The 22,990-nt window shown below is 40.3% G+C and overlaps 1 protein-coding gene across 3 annotated transcripts in view; it reads right to left on the bottom strand.

Annotated features, from left to right (window-relative positions):
• Nucleotides 1–22,990, bottom strand: part of dock11 (dedicator of cytokinesis 11) — a 76,899-nt gene that overhangs the window by 27,854 nt on the left and 26,055 nt on the right. For 2 of the 3 annotated variants that reach the window (XM_044097962.1, XM_044097964.1), the window contains exons 19-35: nucleotides 20,153–20,245; nucleotides 18,584–18,707; nucleotides 16,800–16,912; nucleotides 16,576–16,659; nucleotides 16,402–16,491; nucleotides 15,453–15,574; nucleotides 14,093–14,162; nucleotides 13,819–13,944; nucleotides 13,507–13,578; nucleotides 11,893–12,039; nucleotides 11,547–11,630; nucleotides 11,017–11,128; nucleotides 10,659–10,697; nucleotides 7,715–7,896; nucleotides 5,093–5,206; nucleotides 3,957–4,032; nucleotides 3,053–3,141 (exon numbers count right to left, since the gene is read on the bottom strand). In XM_044097962.1, coding sequence (XP_043953897.1) covers nucleotides 3,053–3,141; nucleotides 3,957–4,032; nucleotides 5,093–5,206; nucleotides 7,715–7,896; nucleotides 10,659–10,697; nucleotides 11,017–11,128; nucleotides 11,547–11,630; nucleotides 11,893–12,039; nucleotides 13,507–13,578; nucleotides 13,819–13,944; nucleotides 14,093–14,162; nucleotides 15,453–15,574; nucleotides 16,402–16,491; nucleotides 16,576–16,659; nucleotides 16,800–16,912; nucleotides 18,584–18,707; nucleotides 20,153–20,245 — 1,737 coding nt within the window. The remainder of the gene's footprint in view (nucleotides 1–3,052; nucleotides 3,142–3,956; nucleotides 4,033–5,092; nucleotides 5,207–7,714; nucleotides 7,897–10,658; nucleotides 10,698–11,016; nucleotides 11,129–11,546; nucleotides 11,631–11,892; nucleotides 12,040–13,506; nucleotides 13,579–13,818; nucleotides 13,945–14,092; nucleotides 14,163–15,452; nucleotides 15,575–16,401; nucleotides 16,492–16,575; nucleotides 16,660–16,799; nucleotides 16,913–18,583; nucleotides 18,708–20,152; nucleotides 20,246–22,990) is intronic. The other variant, XM_044097963.1, reaches the window with a different exon arrangement.

Here is a 22,990-nt window from a genome sequence, read left to right as displayed (position 1 = left end):
CTGGTGTAAAAAAATAAAATAAAATAAAAATAAACAAACAACGCTTAGCCTGGTGGGGGTGCAAGTAAAGCCTGGTGTCCCGCCAGGCTGATATGAATCAGGATGCATATCTGGTAATCTGGTAATCTGCACACATTGAATTCCCCAGCCTTCAACAATAAGAGGGTTCTGCGCTCAATATGGCCCAGCGTAATGAAGAAGTAGGAAGTACACAGGATTTGTTCCTGAATTACCTCCGTCAGGTGAAAAACGCCACCATTTTTTCTCTGCCAAAGACAAGCAGCGTACCCTGCTGTTGAGTCTTGTTTAGTGTTTAATTTATTGGACTGGATAAATGGAGATCAAACTACAATAGAAAACCTCAACAGCTGGTCACCAGCTTGGTCACACACTGCTGTGGGACGGCAGCGTCTCAAGTCTGCCGATGTGATTGTGTTGGTCATTCTGGTTCGATACCCACAAGTCCTCAATGAGTGCTGAGGACGGTAGTGTGTCCAGGCTGTTCGGTCCTGGAAGTAGACTGTGACTGGACTGGACTGGACTTCAGTCCAGGAAATGAGGTAGTCACTGGCTCTCTGTCTCTCTGCTTTAAGACTTCCTCCACTGATGTCGAGCTTTAAAGGAGATCTAACTTCAAACCATAAGTTGGACCATTTTTAGTATTCTAAAAATCTTCACCACAGTTTGACTTTATGATTAAAGGTGGACCGATAAATTGGCTGGCCAATTAATCTAACCCAATTTTCTTAACTTTGGGAGATCTGCGATTGGCCGATACTTCCACATAAAATCGATCTAATCTACCTACATAAAGGTCAGGAAATCAGCAAATGTTCCCTTTTGCTCTGCTGTGACAGAGAGCTCACTGACCTGCCCAGTGCTTAACAATAATCACCATATTATTGCTAACTTAAAAGTAACCATAAAGACTTTGGAAACTGTAATTTGAAAAAAAAAAGAAAAAAAAAGAAAAAAAAAGAGAGAAAGAAAAATTCTTACAGTTTAAAAACTATTCCAGATAAAAAGCCAGTTTCCAGAAATGTTAGCAGAGAAGCTACATTTCTGGGAAACTTCTCCTGCAGAATCTGTGACGTGCGTCACAAAGCTGAAACTCAGATTAAGACAAATCAGAATCCCACATCTTTGTTTGCAAAAAATGAATCCCATGTGCAAACACATCCGGACTCCTTAACAACCAGTCCGAAACACGGGCATGGTGGTGAAATGAAAACATTTCTTCAGCTTTTTTAGTGGGATTTAGAAATCCAGAACGAAAAAATCGAAGTTATTTTCTGAACTTTTGGGGTGAGAAAGTAGAAAACTCCACCATCATGTTGGAGCATTTGTCTTCAATATGTTACACCCTCATTTTAGTGAAGTAACAGACAGTTTTCCTCATTTTGCTCTTAGGGGTTCAGCCAATCAAACCTAAGAAAAGAAGAATAGTCCTCTTGGATCGGCTGTTTTACAAATCCCAGCCAATAGTGTGTCAACTAGCATTGCGCCTCAGTATTTCAGTTTCCTAATCTGTGTTTTCTTTCACATATAGCAGACATGCTCCATAAAAAATTCTGTATATATATATATATATTTATGTTTTATTTTATTTTCTCGTTTTGTGTTTTTCATTTTTTGACTTGTGAATGGAAAGGTTAAAAATGAATGAAATAAAATGTAAACAAGTGTAAAAAAAAAAAGGAATAATTGGAGAATGTGTGAATACAGATAGTGAACTGCAAACAGACAGCAGGGCTCAACACAGAACTGATAGAGCAGCTTTTATTTAAATCTTGGCCTAAGCAGCAAATGCAGAAGAGAAGTGTATGGACTCTGAGCATTGACTCTTGCTCCAACCTGTTTTCCAGGAATTTTGGTTTTGCTTGGTAACCATAGAATAACTTGGAATGTGGCGGTGTCTTCTCTTCACTCCATTTAAACTAAAGCCCTGTTAAAAATCTGATGAATATGACTCTGAAGCCGTCATATGTTAACCAGAATACGGGTCTAGTTGATGTTCTTCTATGCTAATAGAAAAACAGGAAATAAATAAATATTAATATTGTGTTGGTTGTGAACCACTGAACTGTACTGAGGAACTTGCCAATGTTCACATGCAGTGTTTTTGGGCTCAGAGGTGGGACACTTGAAACAAACCGAGTTGCAGTTCTGTCTTGTTTAATGAACCACAGGAACGCTGAAGGTTTAGTCATGTTGGTCTGAGCTCTGCAGAGGACGAGCTTTCTTAACCTGCCAAAAGATACAACTACGTCTTTCCAAGTGGATCCGACACAGACAGCAGAGCGGGTCAGAGTGTTCAGGCAGCTGGAGGAGAGGAAGCCCTTTGTCTTCAGGCAGTTTGAGTCAATTACATTTTTAGTGCTCCTGGATGTCAAATAAGTACCAGCATCAGACTTACACCAGCATCAACATTGAAGTCTTACAATTATTCCTGCAGGACTTCAACACACTGAGAATAAGGGTGGGACTGTAAAGCTTTAAATGATACAAGATGTTGCGATAATAGCTTTATTGTATAAAACCTGCACGGTGTGTGTGTGTGTGTGTGTGGGGGGGGGAAATAAAACACTAAGGAAAAATATTTTTTTACAAATGTTTTTTCAAAAACCACAAAATCTTGCTTTCTGAGTCAATAATATGAAAAATGTGATATTCAAACTTATGTCTTATTGAATATAAAATTGAAAGAGTTTCTTTAGGAGGGAAACTGTTTCGTTTACGGTACACTGTAAGTGGACTTCCTGGTGAAATGGATGTTAAATTAAAAAAAGTGATGAAATCTCTTTATTTTTGGTGCAAAATGAAGTATATAATTAGATTTTTTTTTTTTTATCATAAAAAAATGTGACATTGCATGTGATGTTGGGGGATTGTCCACATCTGGAAGTCTGTCTGTGCTCTCATCTGGTAAAATGTGCTCTAGTTGCCTGAGTGTGGTCCTGGAACTGCTCTGTGAGGGATTCCATGAACAGCACTTTAACTTCTCATCTCACTCTGTTGTTTGTATCAGTGGATTAATGTGAAACCTTCTCACCTCCATGCTGTCTGCTGCTCCTGAGTCCATAAACAGAGAGCCTCTGGAGTCCTCTCTCCTCACAGCTTGGCCGTTCAGCAGCGCCGGACCTGCAGCCGGAGCAGCACACAGGATAATGTCAGTCTGCAGCCCACCGGCTCTCTGGAGACGCAGCAGAGCTTTCCATTGCAGCAGTTTAAACTTTACACAAAAGCGCCGTGTGACTCCGACTACGTAAATAAACATGGAAAACAGGAGGTGGCCAAACCGACTTTGAGAAGCATATAAAAGATTTAAAGTCGAAGATGATGATGCTTTGATTTTCTTAGTCGTTTGCAACTAAACAGGAGCAACGGCCCATTAAACATTAAAAGAAGAGGGTTTATTGTTTTTATTTTTAAGGAAACGACATTCTGATTGAGGCATCGCTGTAATCGTGCCGCACCTTTCAGACGCTGAATAAATGACAGCTAGAAAATTGCAATTAGCGCTAAACACACAGCCTGTGCTCTTTACCCAATCAGCAAGCCAATCAGCGTCTTGCCTAATAAAACACGCCAATCTCCGCTGTATTTGAACATTGGCGTACTTCCTTTTGATATTAATGTGGAATCCGCGCCCTTTCTCTGCTGCTACTTTCATCTCATGCCACCGAATCAAGAAGTCTTTAAAGTGATAGAGGAGTCCGGCCTGGGAAAGTTCTATATGCGGAGCAACTAATGCCAAGAACAAGCGAGCCTTAATGTAGCGCGCTCGCACTTGTCTGCTGCCCAGCTGTGGCTTCCACACTGAGTGCTGCTAATGCATTAAGTTGTGCGTTGCGTAAATGTAGCTGCGGCGCTGCGGCAGCCCCTTGTGGTGATGACACGGGGGAGATGTGTAAACAGGAAGAGGTCGGCCGGTCAAGTTGTGGCTCTCCACTCACCGTGGTCTCTCTCCATGGCCGTGCTGATCCTCCGGCTGTCCGTGGAGCTGCTTGGCATCAGCTCGTCTCTGGAGCCCTGCGGGTCGCAGAGACAGATTCACACAGAGATACGGAGAAAGGACTTCAGGTTCCACTCCACTCAACTGGACTTTAGCGCAACGAAAAACGGAACAAAGTGTGTATTTGACTGAAGGAACATTTTGTTCTAATACTTTGGATGACTGAAACAACACATGTAGCTTAGTGCTCACATATAGCTGCCATTCAAATGGTTCAACCCCCATTACCAATTACAGAGTTTCCTCCTGTGTTTCACTGGTCAAAAGCCAAACAAACACAAAAAAAACTGTCTGGGGTTTTTCAACTGTTTGATGTGCTGAATTGGTTTTGCTCAATCAGGTCAACTTTCTGAACTATGGAGCAACATGAGCATCAAATTGCAGGACTTGTTCTCACATCCTTTATGTCAAATTTCAAATAAAATAATTATGTAAACAGTGGTATGTAGAGAATGCTGGGTAACTGTGCTCACTCTTACATAAACCTACAGAATATCGAGAAAAGAGAAGAAAAGCCAAGATGTCGCAATGACTTAGAGACCAGATCAGATCTCAGACCATCAACATTCTGTTTCACTACTGAATGTGTCACATTAAACCTCAACACACTGAGGCAACACTGAACGGGAAGGAGCCCACAGGTGCTGCTGATAAGGTGATACGGAACATGATTATGGAAGGCTGTTGCTGCAAAAGTTGGTTTGTAACAAGCTGTCATCCCATTCTGCGGTCATTTGGTTCCCACAGTGCTTCTGTATTTAGCCTCAGCTTTTGGCTGCAATAGCATAAGTCTAATGTAACTCATCTGATGCTGCCATAATGCCAATATAAAAACCTCAGTCAAGAAAGAGGAGGAACTTAGTCTCCCTTGACTGAGCGTCATAAATCTGTGGCATCATGGGTTCTCTTCCTTTGAAGAAATCTGATTTGGACTTAAAAATAATAATAATAAAAAAATGTAGCATAAAACTTTAAATAATGGTAACCGTGGTACTGTACTGTGATTGTATTTCAGGGTAAGTTTCATCAATAATAACAGAAGGACATGTCAGAGAGTAACAAGGCCAATGAACTCACATTCAGACCAAGTCCAAGACTTGACATCTGCGGTTGGGCCGACAGCAGCTTCAGGTTCTGGTAGAGCAGCTCATAAAGTGGCAGGTACAGCGTGCAGATCCTGGCCTGCTGGTTCTGAGACGTTCAAAAAGAGTAGATCAGCATAAAGGAAAACCAGATATACGGCTAAACAGGCACTTAACACACTTCTTACATATAAAGAAATGAAGATTAAAGTCATCCAATTGATTTCCGGACCTTTCCGGAGGCAGAAAAGATCGGCTGATTTCCCAAAATTAACTACATCTTGGCCAATTAATTGAGAACTATTGCTTTACAAATATCTGCTTCACGTTTTTTTTTTTTTTTATTATATGGAATCTGAAGCCTTAGAAAAAAATGGATAGTAGAAATATGTAGTAAATTATGCAAGCCAAATAAATAAATAAATTTAAAGAGCCCCAAAAAATACATGCTGACCTCTTTTCATTGTGACAACAAAAACTAAAAGCAGTAGGATCATTTATTTTAATTTGTTTCTAAGCTTGTCCTTAGAAAGGAAAACAACATTGGCAGTGTTTCAGTTTTGGGTTCAGAAACAGTTGCAGAAAACAAGAAGACAGTTTGAAAAAAAAAAAAAAAACCAACAAAAAAAAAAAAAAACCAGGCTGTGTTGTTGAAGATATGCAAAGTAAGGCCACAATACATAATAAAAATGGCGCTCCTTTACTGGGAGTGCAGAAAAGATTATCACTCCAAGCCTTTGTGTCACCTGCTGCTATCAGTGATGGGTTTGCACTAAACTGTGGCTTGTTTGCATAACAGACAGCGCTATCGCTTTGGGAGAGCAGCAGACACTGTTAAATCTTATGTACAGTTGGTGACGTGTGTCACATTGAACATTAACGTCTTCTTCTTTTTTTTTTTTAGAACTTAGACTTTTATTATTTTTACAGAGCAATAATACAACCATACAGGAATGGTACATAACACAAATGTTGACAATATGACGTCCATAAAATAAACATCTTAGCTTGATATCTTACGACCTCAGCATCACATTTGTAGGTTCATCATCATACAACCCCAAAATAAGGAGAGCTAAACACTACATGCCAAAGACAAACTTGTTGGGTTAATTTACATCAACGTTGCTTCTGCTGGCCCCCAGCGCAGGGTAAAAGTGTTTTTTTTTTAAGTCTTAATGAGTAGGTTATCTTCTCCATTTAATACAATTCCCTTACTTTTTGAACCCATAAGTCAGAGGAAGGAGGCTCCAGCTGCATCCACCCGATGGTGATGCATTTCAGGGCAGCTGTAAAAAGGACATTTAACAGATATGCTTTGGCCCGTCCTTGCAAACCATCTGGTATCATACCAAGTACCGCAACTGTAACATCCTTTGGTAGAACTCCTGGGAAGATATGGTTTATAGCTCTGTACACCTCATCCCAAAAGTTTTGAAGTTTGGGGCATGACCAATAAATATGTGTATGATTGGGGACCGCTGAGCCACAATTTCTCCAACACAAGCTTGGTACTTTAGGATCCATCTTGGCAACCACATCTGGGGTCCTGAAATATCTGCTAATAATTTTCCATTTATATTCCCGCCACGTATTTGAGTTTGTAACTCGATGTGCCTCAGTCCAGACTCCCTCCCATGCCTCGTCAGAAATTATTTTATTTTCTCTGCCTCCCATCTTTGTTTTGTCCAAGTGGTTTCGTTAAGGTTCATTGAGAGAAATACACTATATAACTTTGCTATTAATATTTTATCTCCTCCCCCTTTCTGGTAATGGATTAGAAGGTTTTCTAATGGTGTGGGATTTAGCACTCTTTCCCAGTCCTTGTGTGCAAACAAAGAAAGAGTGCAACTGTAAATATCTAAAGAAATCCCTTTTCTGGAGATGAAAATTCTTACATAGCTCTTCAAATGACATGAGATTGCTTCTGTCGATCAACTGATGAAGAAATGTAAGCCCCTGTTCTGCCCATTTAGAAAAAATTTTGTCCAAGCGATTGGGTGTGAAAGATTTAATATGTCCAACGTTTGTTAATATTGATAAACCTCTTGATGGTTTGAAAGAAATTCGCACTTTGATCCAAATGTCAAGTGGGCCACAATGGCAGTTCGTTTACTGGAATATCTAAAAATGCCAATACCTTTAATGGTACTGAGCACTTTGCTTGCTCAATGCTCAGCCATCTTGTCTGAGAATCCTGTTGGACCCATGAAATTAAAGGCTTTAACTGAGCTGTCCTGAAATAGTATCTTAAAACCGGAAGCTTGAGACCCCCTTCCGTCTTATTTCTTTGTGGTGTTTTATATTTTATGCGAGGGCGCTTACTTTGCCATATGAATTTTGATATAATTTTAACCAATTCAACGAACGTGGAGGAAAACAAGAACTTTTCTTATTAACTAGGAAACTGTTACATTAATGTTACCAACTGAAGTTAAACCTAGTTGATGTTGTGGTTTAATCTTAAACTCTGTTCTAAAGCATGCATGTTATGTTACCTGGCTGGTCTATAAAGGTGATGGGGATCACTTTGGCCCCCAGCGAGTAGAAAACGGGTTTAATCAGAAACAGGAAATGGATGGATGAATGGACATTCACTTCACCTCCCTGTTCTCACCTTAAAGGCCGTGTAGCGGTCGTCCATGGCGTGTTTGATCAGGAGGTTCTTGAGAATGCTCACGGCCAGCTGTCTGACCTCGGGGCCCTGCTGCAGGGCCTCGGCCACTTCTCTCATCAGCAGACCCACCAGGAAGTGATTCCTGCAGTATTCCTCTGTCAGGCTGAACTCCAGACTCTGCTCTGTGTTTGGGCCAAACAGGAAGTGTTAGCTCTTCAGTGCCAGATGGAGCGAGCAACACTTCAACAAGCATGAAAGGAAGAAAATAATAATTGCCAGTTATGCAAGTCGGAGCTTATTTTTTATATATGTCTATATATAAAATGCTTGGGTGACAGGCAACTTTATATTTCACTGGGATAATTCATAATTGCAAAAGTCATGGAGAAGATTTCTTTTTAAATTCCTAATGTTCTTTTAACATCCAATGATGATGGAATATCATCTACTTTTCTTGAGGCATTAATTATGACATAAGTACAACCGTACAACACATAGCCACACATTACATTGTGTCATTACTTCTTCAACAAAAATATGTGTTAAATGAAATCCATCTGATGACCGAAGACAAAAGTTCAGTGATTTGACACTTCCACAAACAGAATACTTCAAAGATGGCATTACATCAAATCTGATGTCAGGAACAGGAATGTCGTAATAAATGTGTGGTATCAGTGGGCATATTAAAATTGCCATAAAATTTCCGGCAAGTTCTCACGACATTGAATAGTGAAGATATTCTTTGGCATGTGCCAAATATATGTTTAATAGAAGACTGCTTGTTTCTGCTCATGTTCTTTGAGAGCTATGCAAACCTGAAATGGTTACGCAACTCTTTTACATAACTTACATATGTAAAAAAATATATATATATACAAGAGTTGGATAAGGTCATGTTAACCTTTTGTTTCAAGTCAAAAAAACCAAGACAAAACACAAAGGCAGATTCCAAGCTAACTTATTTTTGTTTAAGCTTGAACTCGCCCGTCAGCTAGCTTAACATAGCATTCACTGTTTAGTTTTAGAAATACTAAAGAGTTACAAAGTAACTTAAACTCTAAGCTGTGTTTAAGACATATTAAAAAAATTTAAAAATCACCACATGCATTTCATTCATCTTTTTAACTATGTATGAATTGGTATTCAAGAACGGAAAGATTTTGAACTTGTTTTAAAAACTGTTTAGAAACTTGAAGTCTCTCACTTGCTAACTTCAGTTGTTATATCTACTGGGCAGCAAAATCTTCATTTAAAATGCCAGAGTTCCTCTTTAGCCTATGCTGCCCTTTCACAAGACATTTTTCCAAGCTTACCATATCACAAATGAAGCCACTGTGGTGGAACTGGTGAGGGATAACAAAGAGCTCTTTGCATTAACCTCCCTTCACACCTGTTCCCAAACTCTGCTCTCGCTCCGTGTCGCAGTCTGAAGTATGCAGGCTACATTTAAATCTTGGGTTAAAATATTCCGGAAAATAACTCGTGTCTAATGTGAAATATGTCCGGTTAGAAGTCTGGACTGTGGCTTGGCCATTTTTCAACTGTCTTTTTATAAACTTCCATGCAAGCAGTCAACATTTTAAAGGTTGAAATTCATGACAGCACAATCTAAGAACAAAAAGCCCTTTCTCTCCAAAAACATCAAAGCAAAAATCCAATAAATGAACAAAGTCCTGGAGCAGGCGTCTGAAAACTCCAGCCCAGGGAGTTTGGTCTCTTGCAACTTTTTGATGTCTCTCTCATTAAACAGTGCTGAGTTAAATAATTAGCTTGGAAGGACCACAATAAGATCTGGGCACCTTATGGGACCCAAACACACGTGATGACCCAGAAAAAAATCTTTAGGTCAAAGATTTGACCTAAAGATTTTGACCTAAAGCTGCAGCTCAAGCTTTAGAGAACTGAAATGAAGCAAATACTAGCAAAGCTCAAAGGACTAAAGCAATAAATGGGGTAAACAGAAGTAGGTCATAACTCCTACACAGTAATATGTCTAAAAAGATGATAAAGATGGTTCTACAACCTACTAAATATTGTTTTCTATAAACTGCGTCTGCAGTTTGAGCGATCTTCAATCAACAGTGTAATAAGTTAAGTGCTTTTGAGGTTGTACTTATATCAGTTTAATACCTGGTAAGAAGTGAATGTTTCTTGTGTCCTCATTAGTATTTTTCTATTTAAGTACTTATGAATAAATAAATAACAGAAATGACGTCAACCGGATCGATACATGGTACTCCACTGAAATTAACCAGAACTAGTTGCAAGGTAACACAAATGCAAACTACGTCATTCAAAGTGCAACACCGCAAACCAATGTGCAACAAAATCACGAAACACATCAGATGAGACAATACTTCCACAAATATGAAAATGAGAAGAACCCAAATGATTCTGCCCATAATGGAGAGTATTAGAAAGTTCTGATGCAGGAACTGTTCAATTTCATGTAATCAGAAAAGATCAAAGAGTCCGCTAGAATGGAGAAGTTATCTGTTATGTTAATTCAAGAGGAGCCAAAGCCTGAAAACCAAGCAACTATTATCTTGGCTAATGCTGCAGGCAGAGAGAGAACAATATGCAGAGGGAAGAGACTCAGACAGCGAGAGAGAGATAACCGCAGCTCCATAAGAAATGTTTTTAAGCCTCTGTTTACAAGTTGAAAGTCAATTATGGATAAAGAAAAGAGGGTTGGTTGATTCCCTGAACAGCAGAGTGCTTCTCCGCTGCAAAACAAAGAATCCAGAAGAAGGCCTAGCATGAGGAATGTTTAGGATGAGTGGAAAAGATGAGAACCTTAAGAGAAGGGGGAGTGGGGGATCGCTGACGGCGGCCGGGAGGGTTAATAATGCCAGTCAGAACAGGAGCGGTGAGCAAAGTGTTTGCACACGGCGGCAAATGTGGGGGGTGTTACGATTACGGAGAGGGGAGGGTCACCTACCTACAGGGCCAAAAAGCTCCGTCGCATACGGTATTAAATCTGACCACAGGCAAAACAAACACACACACACACACACACACACGCACATAAAAAAACAACAACAAAAAAAACAGAGAGGGTGGGGTGAGGTGAAAATAAAGAATTTTCGGGGAAAGCTAAACAATCCATGCAATGTTTCCGCCAACACAGTTTGGGTCGTAGCCATGGTGAGGCAAACAAATTTCTGTTACATTTGCTAATCAGGTGCTGAATCATGACAGCTAGGTGTGACATGTCATTTACCAGGCAGGTTCAAAGAGGGCATCAGTGTGACTGATGCAGGTTGGAACAAATACTCAGCGCTGTGGAAGCTGCTCACCTTGAACTCTCTGCAGCTTGGTGCGTCCGAACGCCATGGGCAAGTTCAGAGGGATGAAGTGCTCGTGGTTACACACCGCCATTAGGAACTCAAACTTCATTTCTGTCAGCACCTGAGAGATGGGCATGGGCAGCGCATGAGCTTGGTCTGGCACACATTCAAATCTCTCTCATCACCCGTCCTGTGCAAATATAATTGTTCAAATATGACAGAGAGGTCTGTGTTTCTTTTAGTTTGTTAATCAAATTTGAGGCTCACACAACAAATGTGAGAAAACAGAACTCGAAGCGGGCTGGGAGGCTAAATAAACAACCCGACGCCATGCATCGGGCTGCGTGTTTATGGAGAAGAGCGAGTGAAAACAACGCAGTCGTCTGCGTACTGACGCTTCAAAAAAGCCACATCAGAGGACGAGGAGCACATGCTTTGATCTAAATTGGATCTCTGTCAAATAAAAACAAATGCCATCTCACGCAGAGCCTGAATCTCATTCGGAGCGGAGGTTGAGTGCATGTCAAACAGAAACGTACCTTTGGATCCTTAAGGCTGAAGTGGCACATGTAGTGGTTGACCAGGCCGAACGCGAAGCCTCTGTTCATGAACGTCATGCACCTCTGAGAGGGAAACGCACACGGCTGAGGTTAATACCACATTCATGGTATCTTTACGGAAACCCAACCATTACAGACCAAAAAGCGTGAAAATAACGAGCTGCGTCTCATGTCAAATTTCATAGATACAAATGAGTTGGTCAACCTGTGATTCATAAACCACTGCGTAGGTGTAAGAGGAAAAGGAAATGGTAAATAGCTATTGATTAAAAAAGGAAGAAAAACGGAAATGAATGTTGTCATGTTTTGCATGTGGCATTCAAACCTTGATCAAACTGGCCAGGCTCAAGTTGATGCTCCTGGCTTCTTCCGGGATTTCCATGTGGCGGATGGTGATGTGGGGCATGATGGACAACACCAGGGACTGCAGAGCCTGGTGAAAGCTGTCCGGGAAACGTTGGGCCCGTGGCATCTGAAGAGATGGGCAGAATACTTTTCCATTACATGTACTTCAATCAGAATGGACAGAAAGCTGCAGTGTGTAACTCTTATAAAAATATATTCTACATATTTGTTAAAGCTGTCACCTTGCTGTGACCGTATAATATAAGACAGATAATCTGTGAAAAGATGGAGCTCCTCTACCCCCTCCATGCGCTGCCATTACCACCACGGCTCCTGACCAAAAATAACCCATCAGAGCCAGGAGGAGGGGCTTAGTGCTGTCAATCAACCTTGTGAATGTGTGGAGAAATAACTCACTGTTACAGGAAAACCACCTATCCGTTATCAATGGTGGCCATTCTAACTAGATGTCAATCATAGATATGATTGACAGTTCTAAGACCCGCCTCCTGGCTCTGATTGGTTGTTTCTAGTTAGAACTGGGAGAAGATTATCACACATTATCTGTCTCATATGCTGTCACAACATAGACACAGTTTCAACAAATATATATATATATATATATATATATATATATATATATATATATATATATATATATATATATATATATATATATATATATAGAACTAGATCTAGTTAGTACCTTTACTGTAGGACATATCAAATCAATGCAATTGCACTGTGTATAAAACTTGTTGGATTTTCCAAAAAGTGTAGCTGCTTAAAGGTTTGGGCATGATTAAAGTAGGTTAGAGACCAACGGACATCTGCATTCACCACCTGCAAACATGTTGGACACTCTACAATCTCCCTAACATGAAACACTCTGTAACAGCAACTTGCATAACCAAGACTATGGGGTTGATAATAAGGTCTGGAAACATATATACCGGTTCTTCCACATACTTATCTCACCCTGGAAAATAATTAAATCCTACTCCATAGTTTCCCATTCTCTGATGGAAAGTTGGATCTGAGAACTCCTCCTCCTGACTGTCCATTATTGTTTGCATTTTGCTCAGCAAAGATGTCAGAATGTTTGACTAACTCAATGAAACACAACATCCTGAATGTACTTTGAAACTTTGACTTTTATGCCTTCATTTCTATAAATCTGCCTTACTTTGATTGAAAAACATTGTTAGATACTTAATTTTATTCTGAGACCTGAGACTCCAAAGGTGAATGTCAAAAACAACCAAATGCCACTTTTAAAATCCAAGAATGAAAACTGAAACCATGGAAGCACCAAACAAAATAACTCCATCGTAGTTCTACACTTCTACATCCTGATTAATCCTGAGTTTCTGTTTAAAGTACTGCTGGTTAGCTCCCAGATGAAACCCAGACTCATGACACTGCAATGTACAGTATGCATATGAGTAATGAACCGGTAAAATCCTCGAGTGGAAGGTTTGTGAAAACACAATGGTGTGTTTTCGTCACACCACATGCAGCTTGCTGCAACATGCCAGACGCACATCAGAAAAGAATATCTGGACTGGAGGGGTCGGTGTCACTGAATACCAACCTTCATGCGGTTCCCTTCCTGCAGGTACTGGGCCATGGACTTTGCCATGGTTTCAAAGAAGAACCATGAGTACTAGAATGAGAGGTGAAGAGAGAAAGGTCACAAGTTGTCCTTAAGTCAGAATTTCCTCCTACACAGTCTTCCTCAGAATAGCAGTCACCACAGATAAAGAAACGGTGATGGGAAAACACGTCAAAGACCGAGACGGCAGGCAGAAACATGTTGAAGGACTTTTCATCTTGTTCAGGCTGCGGATAGCAACAGATTTAAACTCTAGTGTTCCCCCTGCTGTACAGAGCTGGTATTACACACCCTGAGCAGTTTATTGCTGGTGTTGAAATCTGCAGTTTGCTTAAGAGTGGCTGTTACAGCGGTGGCCAGCACTTCGTGAGTGGTAGACGAGCTTCCTGATGCTGGAGCGTTGGCCACAAAGACGTACTGAAACAAAAAAAACAAAAAACAAAACAACAACAACAAAAAAACAGCTCATTAATCTTAACATTTAAATAGAAACAACCAAATATAATCTGCTGCTGCTTTGGTGACAGAAATAATTGGGGGAATATGGATGTGGACTGTAGGTCACCTTAACGAAGGAGCGCAGGTAGTGTTCCAGTCCTTCCTCGTGACATTTGGACACTATGTGTATAATTACACTGAAAGGACAGAGAGGGAACTGTTAAAAACATATACTTATATGTTTATATTAGGTATAACGGTTCAGTATCTTGGCAACCAAATCACTGAATCCCATGGCAGCAGCTCAGTGTATTGATTGATAAATCTAGATGTGGTGAAGGAATCTTAACACATAATCATCCGAAAACGTTGTGTAGACAGGAAATGCCTGTGTTGCTATCAGGGAACACTTCCAGCCTGGCTTAAGATTAACAGTGGCTCAAACAACCACTATCTACAAACATTTTAATGGGACTTCTGAAAGCACCACAACCGTGAAGCAACGTAGCTCCAGATGGTCACTCTGCCGCCTCTTCTTGAACGCTGTTAGTTTTAGACCAGAGTACACACACTGGCTTCCAAATAGATTCCTCTTTGCTTCGTCAGTCTGCAGATTTTCCTCTTGGATGTGCAATAGGAGTGTTTTTGGTCCTGAACAGATTCACTGCTCTATACGTTCTGCATTTGTTCCCTTATGTCTGCCAGGCCTAGTTCTGACCCAGTCGATCTTAGAGCATTCTGGTTGGCTAGAAACTCTGAATTCAGAATTCCACACTGATGAATCTCACCAGCTGTGTTTCCATTACCTATAATAATCCTGGCAGAAAGGATGAAGATGGCGACAGGAAGTAGTAAGAGGATGATGATTTGCTTTTGTTTGATTTTTTTTTTTTTCTTTTCCCAGGCAGTGAGCAGTCGCTCTCACAGCGTCTCAGTTCATTAACAGTCAATCCAGTGTGTTGAATCCATCGCTCTTCTGTAAAATCACCGACTACTGTTTCCCCAAACTGATGCACACATAGCCGCTGACATGAGTTTTAATGACTCCTCATGTGAACAAGCTAATTCTCATGTGATTTTAATTTCATTCGCAAAATATAGGCAAAGATTTGCACACATTTGTAATGGAAACGCAGCTAGTGACGTTTTCTCATCTCCTCTTGATTTTCTGTAGGTCAGAGCATGATGTGTCGTTGCTGTACTCCATTAGCCTACTTCATGTTGTCAAACTGGTACTATTTTATTGTTTTATTGACCACTATCTAATACAGATGAGGTAGTAATCCGACCATGGCGTGACTAGTGAACCTCAACCAGATGAATGTGGTTAAGGGAACCAGAACCTTTGAGGAATGTTTCGAACGCTGTGCAGAATCTATGCGGTGAAGCGTTAAAGCGGTTCCGAAAGCAGAACGGGTCCAAACGACTACGAGCGGAGTGTGCCAAATGAACGGGATGGATAGAGTGGAAGATCTTTAAAAACTCACCGCAGGGAGTTGACAGCAATCTCGTGGGTTTCTTTGGTGGCGGCTGTGAGCACCTCAAACAGCTGCATCAGCACCGTTGGGAGGAAGGTGATGACGATGTGAGTCTCAACGGCATGTAGGCACTACAGGAGGAAACAGTGACGGAAGATAACAGACAAGAGTTACATAAAAAAAAAACTCCTGAGAGGATTGGAGGCACTGTGTAGGAGAGAGAGCTGGTCACTTCCATGTGTTTCGGGATTGTGTGTGTAAGGTGCTGAGGGTGAATATTCCATTCACATTTGACGTTCTGCACATGGGAAGAGGGATGGAAAAGTGGACAAGAGCGGCCGATAAATATATGTAGAGGATTATGTTGGTAGGAAGCAAAAAAGCCAAGATTGGGTTGATGTAATGCATAATATTTATATGATGGAAAGGATGACTTTTCCCATCAGATTAGAATCTGGAAAATGTTAAAATTATTGAAAGAATTGGTGAAAATTTTTATTTCAGACTTTGTTGAATAATGTTGTGGGTTTAGGATAGTGCTACAGACTGCAAATAGTCTGCTTTTCAGTGAGGAGAAATATATAAATATATGACAGCAAGTTTTTGGGTTCATTCAGACCCCTTGCATATTTATCCTGTGCTCCACTGATGTTGGATTCTTCGTCACACAGAAAGCAAAAGACTGAGGGAAGGTAGTTGAACCGAATAAAACAGAGAACGGATAAAACAATTTGTTGGAGATAAAACAATCTCCAACAAATTGGGAATCGTTTTATCCCCAACTCAGTACCGTCCAAGCTCAAATTAAGAAGTGGAAAATGTGAGGAAAAAGTGTTGAGGACCTAAAGAAAACCCAACAAATGACTTCAGCAGACGTGAAGCGTGGTGACCTCTCTGTACGGAGGCTCTCTAAACGGAGCTGCTGAAAGACTTAGCAGCCAGGGTCACTGCTGCTCACCTTCAGGTATTTGATGAGTTCTGCTGGGTTGCCGTCTGACATGGTCTTCATCAGCTGGCAGTGCTGGAAGAATTTATGCAGGTGGAGATCCTGTGGGAAGACATAAAGCTGAACCATCTCATCTCTTGTGTCAGTTTAATTTTTTTATACATCGGCTAATGAGCGGAGACTGACCTGAGGATATATTGTTGACGCTACACGGCTCTTCACTTTGAACAGCGGCTTGGCATTTTCCACCCACTTTATATCTGGCTGGGACTGTTAGCAGAAGGAAGCAGAATACGGTTGGCCACTCAGGTTTCTGGGGGATTATCATTTGTTTAGATAATCCGCACAGGACGCGGACGGATTGAGCTTCTGAATCAGGTATTCAGATTGCTGAGAGAACGAGGATGTACCTTCCTGCTGTCCTGACACAGATACCCAGCAGGCAGAGCAGCAGCGACAGGCAGCTGGAGCTCCGATGACTGCATCCTGCCATCTTTGAGCAGAGGCATCCAGGAGTATCCCACTGAAGAACATGAAGGTGAACCAAATGAACAGAATGTGAGTCACATGAGATGGAACAGTAGAGATACGTCAACACGGCAAAAGCGAAACATTAACATTCAGGACACATTTGTGAATCTGAAGGCTGTTCATACAGCCTTTATTTCTAAAAAATAACAATAATAAGAATTTGAGCACAACTATCACAACAGAATAATTCTCCATCCAGCAGCTCAGATTCTCTGTAGCTTTTTGCCTCCACACGTTTCCTGCTCCACACTCAGTTACACCAACTGATAGCATTTGTATTGAAATGTCACTCTTTCTGCATTAAAAAAAATAAAATAAAAAATTCCTGACGGAAACAGTAATATTCAGTTGAAAACAAAAGTTTGCGTACAATAACTAAAAAGACACACAGACCTTTGTCTCTCCCTGAAATGTTAAATCAGACAAAGCTTCTCGTGTTTTAAGTCAGAATTACCAAAATTATTTAGATTTACTAAGTGTCATGAAAATGAGAGAAGGAATATATCAGAGATTTATTTATTAATGACCTTATTAATTTGAAGAAAAATATATTTCAGTTAGGTGAAACAAACACAGATAAGGTTAAATTATTAATAAACCGGTTAGAAAAAAAACCCCATAGTGAAACATTTTTTCTTTTTTTTTTTCATGAAAAGGAGCACCAGTTATGTTTTAATAAACTATGGCATGTTTAAAACTGTCTACATTTGTAATAGGAAAAATTAAAATGGCTTTTCAGGAATGAAAACTTTTTTACAATATCTGATAATGTGTTTTGTGCTTTTCCTCTGGTACTTTAATGATTTTTCTTTGGTTGTTAGCTCCAAATCTTTTCAGGTTGGAAGGCCTCCTTACCATCACCCTAATCATCGACTCCTCCCACTGACACTTGATTAGATTTCAGTCAAGACTCCAGCATCAAAACTCCAAATATTACTATCATTATTGTTATTATTAGGTCCAGTAAAGAAGAAACATAATTGTTTTCTAGTTTGTTTGTTTTTTTAATTAATGAAAAATTATATTTAAAAAATCACAAGAAAAAAATAATAATATTAATAACATTCAAAAAATAATTTTTCTAACTTATTTCTACCAGGAATATGAATCATTTTAGACTTTCTTCATGTACTGCACACACATCAACCACTTTCACAATTAAGATATTAGGAGTACCTCAAGTGTCACCTTTAGACCCAAAACATTTTATTATGACATATAAATGACATAAACAAAGTGCCAGAGATATCAAAATGTTATTAGCAAATGACAAATATTTTCTGTTCTGGTGTGGAATTACAGCGGCTTTTGTAGGCAGTCATAAAATAAAATAAATACATTAATCAATTGATTAATTTGACCAAACTTTATACTGTGTGTATATATGTGCTTTCAAATACTATGTGAACATCAGACATTTTAATACTATGAATGTTTGAACATGCTTGAAATAATTAAATAAAAATATTACTAGCTTTAAATTCATATTTTTCTCAATTATTGTGGCTTTTTTGGGGGGGGATAAAACCTAAATCGAGTGGTCAACATTCCACACACTAACATCACAATTGGATATATTGTGCACCCTCTGCCAATCCCAGTAAATTCTGTTTTCTGAATCACTTTGTACGGACATGCGCCTCTGGTCTCCGGTCAGACTCACCCAGTGACTCCACGCCGTCTCTCTTCTTGCTGCTCGCCTTGCTGCTGGACTCACAGCTGACGTGGTAAAAGGTGAACAGGATGTGGTGTCTCTCGTGCACGTGGACCGGCAGCTCGATTTTAACCTGCACGCAGCGGAACAGCAGCATTTCACTTTTATACCAACGCCGAGTACAGAATCAGAGCCATCTTCCCCCCAAAAGGGGGTTAATTAGTTAATTTGGTCAAGTGTAGTGTTTAGTTAAACAGGCTCAGTTTTAACAACCTACTCAAGTCCAACCTAAAACTGAGCTCAGAAGGCCTAAATGAAAAACAAAAAAGTCCTTTCAAATAATCCACGTAATGAGCATTTGTGGTTTCTCTTAAACAGTAACTCTAAATAATGACCCAATAGAGTCCATATTCTTGCCTTATTCATAGTGCGGTGCCCTACCAAAATGCATTGTTTCCGTTTTCCTTTCATTAACAGAAAGAGCTATAATTTAAAAAAAAAATAAAAATCTAGAAAACAGAAGACAGAATTCTACTTTAAGGAAGAAAAGGCAGCATCTCAAGAGGAGATTTTATTGGGCACTGTGAAAATTAAAAGTTTGATAAAAATTCAAGTTGAGATGAAATGTGTAAACTAAATATAAATCAAAGGCAGGAACATTTTATTCTTTTATCGTCTTTTACATAACAGAATAAATCATATAGTGTGAAACCTTAAACATCCTGTGTTTTTTTAAATATGCTTCTCCAAAACTAAATGACTAAATCTAAACCAGTCTATAAAAGGCAGGTGATAAAATAATCTCTTGCCACATTTGATTTAAAACTTTCTACCTAGTTATGGATAATTTTCTTTTCCAAGAGAATTCATGTGAACAAAAAGCAAAACTGATTATTGATAAAAACCAATCTCTATAATATTATTTCAACCTCTACTGCATGCTTTGACCCCACATGCTCCTGTGACGCAGCAGAACACTTTAGCTCCACTAGAGGGCAGCAGCAGCAAAGGAAAAGCCGTTTGCCTGTGATTCACATGGCGATTTTATGACAGGAAATGAAACATGAAGCAGAGAACGGCTGGAGCTGGAGGGAAAACTCTAGATCTGGGAAGCAACTGAGACTGAATTCTCATCTGCAGTTCATCTTTCATATTCGCTGTTTCGGAAAAAATTTGGAGTAGACGTATTAGAAATTTGCACGAGATTGTGACGGCTAAACAAGCCCGTCTAGATTTACATTTTACACAGGAACAAATCCTTGATCATGGTGTCATTTTTGGAGAAACTCCTCCATAAAAGCTGAGGCAGGTTATGTTAAACCTGCTTAAGATCCTAATCCCCATGATTCCACAGCCATATGGAGCCCACTGACCCCCCGCCCCCTCTGGAACCACCGCCTTGTTCTTTCACTCAGCGAGTTCACAGCTCTGTCCTCAGGCAGATTTGTGGGATTATCTCGGGCTGCTCAGGCATTTCAGTAACGAGCAAATATCCTGATCGGTTTGAAGAAAGCCTGAGCGAACGTCTTACTCCATACTTTACAGTTTACAGTCAAAATGGAGGGAACAGAGTCTGACCTCGTCGTAGAAGTCGGGGCTCTGGTTGTGGTGCAGGACGGCTGCGTAGGCGCCGCTGGCAAAGAGAGAGTCCCCCGGCTTGCCGTAGATGCACTGAGAAGGAAGAGAAGCACACAAAGAGCCGTGAGATTCACTGAAACCTGAGGTTACGGACGACGTTTAGTGGATGGCTATGCTTTGACGAGCAACTGGGCAGTTCAGGAGTGGAAAAGATTTAGTCCAAGTGAACAAAAATGTTTTATTCTGCAACAGCATAATCAGAATGATTTACACAGATTGAACCACTCCGTAATGCTTGAAGATTCTTTCAGTATTTTGTTAGGTGACGACAGAACGCAACATATTGTTGAAAGAATGATATGTTTTTACGTGTTGCAGCCGTATGGAGGCAAAAACGGGACATAATTATCGTATGTGTGAAAACAAAAACTAGCTGAAATTGAAAAGAGAAAAGTTTAAACAAAATGTTACCTTTTGAACTTTAAATCTGGAAAACCAAACGAATGTGTCCAGAATAAGAAGAGATTAAACTACATCTTTCTTTCAGCTGGTTTTAAGTTTTTAAATTTATGTCAGTTTCAGATTTTATGTTTTCAGATTTTCAACCAACAAGTAGAGGCTGACTGGCATTTTTACATATTTTTAATGCGATAGAGCTCAAATTATCAACTGAGTTTAGGTGTGGACTTTGACTGGGCCATTCTAAAGCAGCAATAGGATGTTCTCACTCTTCAGTGATAAGGGTGGCTTTATTGCATCTTTCAGATGGATGCCTGCATAAAAATGTGTGAACTTGCTTATGTTCACAATCTGACAGATTTTCAGGAGTTTATGGGTTTTTTTTCCTGCAGGTGATTTCAGGATGCAACGTTAAACTCTGACTCCTCAAAACTATAACATCTCTCACTTTTTAAATTTAGAATTTACAACTTTTATTATGACTCTTTCAATCAGTAGTGAATACAGTCATAATGTAAAATATGTATTTCTTGCTTTTATTTGAGTAAAAGAAATATCATCATCTGGATTAAAATTAAGGCCAATAAAAAAAAAAAAGATTTTTTTTTCTACTTTTCTCAGATTTCCGTTTTTGTTCCCCTCAGAATTCAGTTTTGTGTCTAAAACTTCCACTTTTTTTCTCAGATTTATTCATTTTTCCTCAGCTTTCTGACTTAATTCTCATAATTCTGATTTTCTTTTTTGCTCGCCCTTTTTTTTTTTTTCAAAGCTAAACTTTTCTGAAAGTTTGTGAAATGTATAATTTTTCCTAGGAAACGGATGCCAACTCCAAACCCAAACATCACTTCACATACTTTCACTTCCTGCCTCTGTGCAGTTAAACTAAAATCCAACTGATCTAAGCAGAGCAGGAACCCTCATCAGCAGGGGCTTTATGGAAAAACATGGTCATGCGTGTGGGATCAACAATGTTTCTAATGAGGAGAAACGAACAAGGATTCCACACCGCTCCGACGAGCCGGCGCTTTAATTAGGACGTTAACAAATGCTGTCATCTGAAATGAAGGATAACGAGCCGTCCTGGCCAGAGACAGTGTGGCTGGAATTGGACTGAATGAGTGTTTAAGTCCCACCAGGCTAGAGGCAGAGACGGAAGGTTTTTTTGACGCTGCAGGAGCTGAGTGCAGACACACGCCCGGAGGCCCAGCGCTCTGCGGCGGGCGGGCCGATGGCGGCCATGATTACCTGACTCAGGATGAGGGTGGAGGAGCGGCTGCTCCAGATCTTATCACCGCTCTCTCCCAACATGTTGTCCTGTTGGAGCTTGCGCCGTATCGCACACAACCCCAACACCAAGCAGCTTCCACTCAGAAAAAAACCTGACCCGACTCGTCACATTTTCACCACCGGAAACGCGATCCCAGCTGATGTCTCATGTAGCTGGAAGCTGAGAGTGAATGAGTGACTGCATCGGCAGCTTACAGCCGAGGGGAAATTCCCTCGGCGTCCATCAGCCACCAGGCAACGTTCTCTCAGGCACGTTTGAGTCCGATACAAAAACGCCCCTCTTCCGGTTGGCCCTGATCACATCTCCTGGCAGGTGTTGCTGCCGGCTCCTGCTGCTTGAACAAAACTATTTCCACTGGCTGAACCGGAGGGGATGTGCCTGGTGTGTGGGGCTGTTTCAGCTGAGAAGCGACTCGCCTCGCTGCTTTTTCTTCATCCGTCTGACTCGGCTTAATTAAAAGCCTCAAACATGAATGTTTTTGAAAGTGAGAAATAAAACAACCACAGAAAAAGAGGAAAAAAACGCGACCATTCATCTCCCAGCCATAACAACAAAGGCAAGAGTCAGATTTGATCTCTCTTCTCGACAGAATTAGTGGCGTTCCTTTAAAAAGTTCTGTTACCTGACAGACCCAGATTCTAGGCATCATCATTATATTTTGGACTGGACTGAGGTCGAGACGTTGAGTGTTTGTCCACTTTATCCGTTGTAAAACCAGTTTCATGTGTTTGGGACGCCTGACCTTCTCTACAAAAAACCAAAAACACTGGCAGCGAAACAGCCCCCCATCATGACACCGCCACTCTCAAATCCACCCTCCAGCTAATCAAAACAGACTTCTGTGGACCAGATAGGTGAAAATGTATCAGAGTTTTCTTTTTCATCGCCAGCACCCTCTCGGCCCACACAGAAACCTTCATAGTGTTTGCTGATCTAACGGTTTATAGTTATAGTTGCAGTTTGCAGGCTGATCACTGATCTTTTAAAAGCCTGACATTCAGATTCTGAATTGGCCAATGTTGATTTTTTTTTAAAGTCTGAAATGTTGCTAAACGTAGTAAGAAAATCACCAAGCTGGCCACGATGGGTAG

This window comes from Gambusia affinis, linkage group LG18 (genome assembly GCF_019740435.1).
Source record: "Gambusia affinis linkage group LG18, SWU_Gaff_1.0, whole genome shotgun sequence".
Taxonomy (NCBI): Eukaryota; Metazoa; Chordata; class Actinopteri; order Cyprinodontiformes; family Poeciliidae; genus Gambusia; species Gambusia affinis.
Note: the sequence above shows the minus strand (reverse complement) of the source record. Positions and strands in the feature narration are given on the sequence as shown.